Genomic DNA, 7,320 nt, shown 5'->3' on the forward strand with positions numbered 1-7,320 from the left:
ATAGAAAGAGAATGATTGAAACTTTACTTTTAGTTTTAGTATAGAGCTATAAGTTATTTATGAAATGTTTTCCACACTGTCATTTGACCCTTTGACAATAGATTAATAAATTTTTTTTTTTCCCCATGTGGTTTCTTAATTATCTTTTTATTTATCTAACCCGTGCATCGCACGGGTTAGCAACTAGTTGTATTTAAATTTAAGATTTACGTGCTTATAAGTTATAACATTGTCATATAATATAACTATGTGCTTATAATTATATTTTTTATTCTGAATAATTACATGGTAAGGTTATGGAATATATATATATATATATATTTTTTTTTTTTTGAGATAGAGGTTATGGAATTTAAGGTTTACAATGTGATGAAAACTATAAAAATAAAAAAGAAAAAGAAAAAGAAAAAGAAAGTATCAGGATATTGCAAGTAACATGATAGCTTTAGAGCGTCACTACAATAAAAGTTCCAGAAAATATTGTAAATTACCTTTTAGTTCAAATGAGAAAGTATGATTTACCTTTTATTTCTTTGTATTGGAATGAGGAAAAATTATCAAGAAGTGTTATGTCTATAATATTTTCACAATACTTTTATAACAAATTTTAAATAGCAGGTTGTTATCGATTTTTGCTGGTGGAAAAAAAAATTTCAGTGACATGTTCAAATTAGATCCAATAATAACTTACTATCTATGTTTTGTTGTAAAAGTTAGTTGGTTCAATTTTGTTGAATCACTATTGGGTGCGGTGTTGCTGTGTTAGTGGTGGATTAAGGCTTGCACACTATGAAAGCCGGATGAGGGTTAGGATTGGAGAGAGAGAGAGAGAGAGCCAATAAAACACAAGAGGTTCCCTTTAAAACCTTCGTTATCTCTATATTCCTTTTTGTTTGTGTATCATGCGTATCAAATTTAGCACATGCACATCAGCATCCTTGATTGGCTAAAATCAAGAAACATTGATTGTTCATGATTCTAGTACAATCAAGGGGTTGACTTAAGTTAACTTTAGTTCCTTTATATAACTTACTTAGGGTTCATTGTAAAACAACAATTTTGAGTAGTAAAGATGTGGGCGCTAAAGGTTTTTTGATGAGAATATAAGCTATTAGATCGAACCATGTAAACCCTTGCTTTTGCTCTCTCCTCTTCTTATTTTATATATAAATATATATATATATATATATATATTCCTCCATTTTTTTTTAACAAGGAGTTAGTGCCACTTTTCTATGGCCTTAACTAGATTTCAAGTAGCCAATTACCAACCATTGCTCCACTAAACCGTTGTCCAATGTCGACTGCAATTTTCCAGTTGTTGTTTTTCTTCGGGGCACTTTACCACTCAATTTTTTGCATAGATTCCAATTTTTGGTGTCTACTTTCTAATTTGAAGCTCCCAAATCACACAACTTGGCCCATCACTCAATCTTTTTGAGTTCAATCTATGTGAAATTCATCACATGCTTACACGATTCATCCAGACATTGTCTTTTGCCATATTCCCATGCCACTAGTACTGTAGCCACTGTCAATCCATAGCAGCCATTCTTTAGTCATTGGCACAACCATTCTGAGGCCTTTATAGCCGTCTTCATGTATTGATTCATCATTATTGGCCCTTGCCATCACTAAAATTTTGTACAATTCATTCTACATTATGTCTGGCCCATTCTACATTTGATCTGGTCACTCATGGTCATTTCATAGCTTCTTCACTAGCTAGTTTACATTCCATACTCAGGGAGCTTCTACCTTGAGTATATGGGGGCATGGTAGTGTGTCATGCATATCACATTTGACACATGTTGATATTCTTCATTGACTAAAATCAAGGAACATTAATTGTCCTTGTTTTTAGTCTTGATCAAGGTATTCTCACAAGTCAACTTTAGTTTTTATACGATGATTCATAATAGTAAAAATGTAAAATGTAGTCATCAAAGACTTTTCTTTGTGGACATAGACCATATTAGGCCTTACGACTTACCACATACACCCTTACTTTGACTCTCCTTCTTTGTCTAAATCTTTTATTTTAACACTTTTATATTAGCATTTCTTATTGTTAGTTTTTTACATGCAATTAAATCTAACTTTTGTAAAGAAAATGTCATATAAGATTGAAGCAAAATGACACATAGAAATGACATATATTTTGACTTATGAATAATATTTGCTTATAAGTAATGCTCCTAGTAAATATATTTTATTTCCACCATGAATATATAATTAATTTCGGGTCAGCTGCACTTGGAGAGAGAGAGAGAGAGAGAGAGAGAAATTGGAATTCTTGACGGATTATGGTTAGATTGGATTTCTTGATGGATCATGGTGTCAAAGTTTCGGATGATTGGAAAGCAAGCACTCTTACCAAGAAAAGAAATTCTAGATCGTGCCTCACCCACCACTCTTTTCAGCTGCTGTATAGAGTCAATTGTTTGACAATAAGACATGACACTTTTCCCATAGTTGTCAATGTCTATATTTAATTCATGCACTCTTTTTATTGTGTGATTAATCACTTCACCAGAAGCACTTATTTGCATAATCTCTCAGGCTCTAAAACATGATAAGCACCCTCCAAATAACAAATGAGCCTTCTAAAAGTCTTGCTTGCAGTTGGGGTAGTGCCTTGCACGTATAACCGCGTTGCTCTAAACAATATGCTATTCATCCTTTCAAATATAAAAGAGCAAATCCAATCACCAGTTCACCACCCTATTCCAAAACCTGAACAAGAAGTAGAAAAAAAAAAATGTCTTCCTTTAAAGCCTACGGCAAAGTCGATGAAGCCGAACAAGCAAAGCTTGAAGCTGCTCAGAAGACCCGGAAGAGAATCACCATCATAAGCTTATCATCCATAATCCTTGTTGCAATTGTAGTTGCTGCTGTAGTTGGAACTCGTAATAGTTCTGGTTCCAACAAAGGTAGTGATGCACAACCTCTTTCCACCTCTGTAAAAGCTGTTTGCGATGTAACATTGCACCCGGATTCATGCTTTGCTAGCCTTTCTCCTTTATCTAACTCCACGAACATTCAACCTTTGGATGTCTTCAAGTTGGCAATACAAGTGGCTATGAATGAAGTGTCAAATGCTGCTCTGAAATTATCTGAGCCCGGATTTCTCAATGGTTTCAATGACAACATGACCATCATAGCTATGGAAAATTGTCAGGAACTTTTGAGTCTTGCTTTGGATGATCTCAATAGCACATTGTATGCTGGTTCTGACTCATTTCTTCAAGTCATCGATGATCTCATAACGTGGCTAAGTTCTGCAGGTACTTGCCAACAGGCCTGCATAGATGGCTTTGAGAATGCCAATCAAACATCAATACAGACTACTATTGCCGATCACCTGAAGAATTCTACTGAATTAACTAGCAACAGCCTTGCTATCACCACATGGCTTTCTAACATTTTGGGTTCGGTGAAGCTAAGGCGACTTATGAGTTACCCTGAGAACCAAGAAGAGCCAGAGTGGTTGCATCCAAATGATAGGAAGCTACTTCAAAGTCCAGATTTGAGGTACCGGGCCAACATAGTTGTGGGGAAAGATGCATCTTGTAAATACAAAAAAATTACTGATGCACTCAAGCAAGTTCCCAAAAAAAGTGACAAGAGGTTTGTGATCTACGTGAAGAAAGGAGTTTATTATGAAAATGTGCTGGTTGACAAGAACATGTGGAACGTTGTGATGGTTGGTGATGGAAGTACTGCAACAATTGTATCTGGTAATCTAAACTTTGTGGACGGGACTCCTACGTTTGCAACTGCAACATTTGGTAAGACTAGGCATATTGTGCTTTTTAATTTGACTAATTTTCTTAGGTGAAAAATTCATATTAAATATTACCAATCTAAAAGTTGTATTCAGTATCATATCATTTTAAATTTTAAATGATATGATACTCTTACACTGATAGATTCAAGAAATACGTGAAATGTAGCTGATCTTGCTCCCAGCCAAATTCACTAACAATTAAATTTCTTTCTGTGCAGCTGTATACGGGAAGGGCTTCGTTGCTCGAGATATGGGATTCCGAAACAATGCAGGTGCAATCAAGCATCAAGCAGTGGCCCTCATGTCAAAGTCAGACCTATCAATCTTTTACCGGTGTCACATTGATGCATTTCAAGACACCCTTTATGCACATTCCAACCGACAGTTCTACCGCGAATGCAACATTTATGGAACAGTTGATTTCATCTTTGGGAATTCTGCAGCTGTGCTTCAAAAGTGCAACATATTTGCTAAGGTTCCAATACCAGGCCAGCAGAACACTATCACAGCTCAAGGTAAGTTGGACCCAAATCAGAATACTGGAATCTCAATACAAGGTTGCACCATATCTCCTTTCGGGAACTTGAGTTCAGTCCAGACATACCTTGGACGTCCATGGAAGAATTATTCAACAACAGTGTTCCTCCAAAACAGTCTAGGGAGCTTAATCAACCCCAATGGATGGTTACCATGGGTAGGCACATCAGCCCCAAGCACCATATTTTACTCTGAATACCAAAATTATGGACCTGGTTCTTCCACAAAGAATAGAGTCAAATGGAAGGGAGTGAAAACCATTAATCTTCAAGTAGCAAGCAAATTTACAGTGAATAAATTCATCCAAGGGAACAAGTGGATATCTGCCTCAGGTGCACCCTACCATCCTGGCCTCTGAACGTGATAAATTTCATGGAGACTTTCTCAAAGAGATGTTTGGTGGTTTTTGTCCCCACTCCCTCTTTTGTTCTAATTATGTTTTTGCTAATTGTTGTTTTTCTTTCAATTTAAATATTGTTTTCTTTGACTTCATACAATATATGAGGTTCATTGATTGAAAAATGTTTGGAATAAAAACACAACCTAACAAGTGTAACGTGAAAATATTCTGAGGTAATAAGCGCCTCATGCTTTTCTTGAAAGATTCTATAACAATTGCATCTGATTTATTTTTTCTTGCTTCTTTCCCTTTTCAATGAACATGAAAATTGCATATAGCAAGAAACGTCTAAAACAACTTGAGGTTTCTCTTCTGAAGTTATGTTTCAGAATCACAACCTCCATTTCAAGGACCATAGCAATTAGATTTCTCCGAATGATTCACTAACAACTAAAAAATTAGGAGAAATTACACTTTATCATTCTAAATTGTACTCCATTACTTACCCACCTAAACTATAGGGATGCACACTTACCCCCTAAACTATTACCCCTTGCATACTTTGCATCCCACCATTAACTAAACCGTTAACTTGGATGGAAATTAGGTTCATGTGCAAGTCACATGACTTTTGAGTACATGGCATCCAATTAAAAGACAGAATTGCCCAAGTCTCTTAAAACATCCAATTAAAAGTCCCTTACGGTTATATTCAGTTCTTCTCAAGCTCAAAGTTCGATTGGGAACAACTTATTTAACCGAAATTGAAATTTTTTTGTTGAAAGTACTATAGATAAAACTAAAAGTTAGTTAAAATAGTATAGTGAGACTCATAAATAGTATCAAAAAGTGCAATGGGCCTATAAATCGTAACAAAAATAAGCTAAAAAATAAAAAATACAGGCTTTCTAAACTAATGACAAACACAACCTCAGTCTCTCACTTCCTCTCAGTGTCTAGAGTCTTCTTCTCCCACTATTGCTTTCATCAACTACACAGGTTATGGTCTTCCCAATTCAAACCAAAGTGCGACATTTCTATGGCTGTCGTTAGCAAAACTTTCCCACTTTGCCTGTCACACCCCGAACCCAAAAGGGTCCAATGCATGAGAAATACATCCGAAGGGTACCTATAGATTTTTCCTTTTTGGCAAATCAAACTATAGGAGATCTTTATTTTCCTTTCTTTTCCCAAGGATAAGAATATACAACCATATTAAAATCTCCACATTACAAGTCAGAGCTCTATAACACTTTTACGAACAATAACTAAAAATCATGTGCCTCCACATAATACATGAATATATTACAAAACTCTGACTAAATTACACACAAAATCACGATCTTATCAAGAATAAGGACCTTATCATCAAGTCTAGGCCTACCACGCCAAGGGCTAACAAACCTCAAGCGATCTACCTCCAATAAAATTAATTAAGGTCTCATTGAATATAGTAAGATCGAGTCACCAACCATTTATAGAAAAAGTCTCCAATATAACGTAGCACTCTAACGCTCAGTAAGTAGCAAAATTAATGGGAGTGGGGGAATAATAATATGATATGACAAGAATGATTGAATATTGAAACACACAATTTCTCAAAGTAGATACCTTGAAACTATATACTATAATCTGTGAGCACTAACAATATAATTTTCAAAGCCATAAAATCTAACATATGGTAATTTATCACAAATATACCATAACACCACATAGACCGGTCAAGGGATCCACTCATTCATAACTGGCATGATACTATCCTCTTTGGTATGCAGACTCTTGGCCCTATGGATAGCAGCCTCACCCATACCCTCAAGGTTTTTCTCTCCCCCCATGGGCAGCAGAGAGAGTGCGTCAAATAGGACCTCTCTTGCATGTGGTCTCTTGGCCCTATAGGCAGCAGCCTTACTCACACACAAGCAAGGAACCTCTTTCCCCCATGGGCAGCAAGGAAGAACGTGTCATCCAAAGTAAAAGGGCACTAACTTGGATTTGATTTTGTTGTCACAAAGACTACGGAAACCAAATTGAGTGATCACTGGGAAATCACACATGGCATGGTGTTAAAACCATATAAAAAGCTCACAGGTATACATTTCCTTTCAAATACATAGTTTATAATCAGGTAGTTTTGGAAAAACCTTAAATAATCTAATTTCCACAAAGTTTGTAAGGTTTTCAACTTTATTCTTTTCAAAAAGATTTTCTATCAATTTCCTATATAACAAGACAAGATAAGCATCTTTAAATTTTCTAATATACCACAAAATCCAAAATTTTCTTATCAAAGATTAAATAAAAAGATGCTTATTTTTCCATATCAACAAATTCATGCACTTCCCCAAATGTAGTACCAAATATGATGCATTTTCATATATAATCATATATATATATATATATATACACATATATTAAGGTTACAAGACAATAGTTTTTAGGAAAAATATAGTTTCCATAGGTAGTTTCCAAAAGTGTGTCTAACCCAAAAATAACATTAATGTAACATGGTTATTTTATCAAAAATCCTATTAAAAAGCTACTTACCTTGCAACCAGCAAAAAGTCTAATTCTCCAAGCTCCAAAGGAGATTAGCTAGAACCTCAACAATATCAAACAAACCTAACACAATAAGCATAAAGCTTAAAATTGTATC

General features: G+C 35.1%; 1 protein-coding gene across 1 annotated transcript; it reads left to right on the forward strand.

The window, feature by feature from the left end:
• The first annotated feature begins 2,761 nt into the window (after positions 1-2,761).
• LOC115983481 (probable pectinesterase/pectinesterase inhibitor 46) lies at positions 2,762-4,699 on the forward strand. Its single transcript, XM_031106175.1, has 2 exons — positions 2,762-3,791; positions 4,009-4,699. The coding sequence occupies exons 1-2, from the start codon at positions 2,762-2,764 to the stop codon at positions 4,683-4,685; spliced, it is 1,707 nt and encodes a 568-aa protein (XP_030962035.1). The 3' UTR covers positions 4,686-4,699.
• Positions 4,700-7,320: the final 2,621 nt, after the last annotated feature.

Source organism: Quercus lobata, chromosome 4 (assembly GCF_001633185.2).
Source record: "Quercus lobata isolate SW786 chromosome 4, ValleyOak3.0 Primary Assembly, whole genome shotgun sequence".
Classification (NCBI taxonomy): Eukaryota; Viridiplantae; Streptophyta; class Magnoliopsida; order Fagales; family Fagaceae; genus Quercus; species Quercus lobata.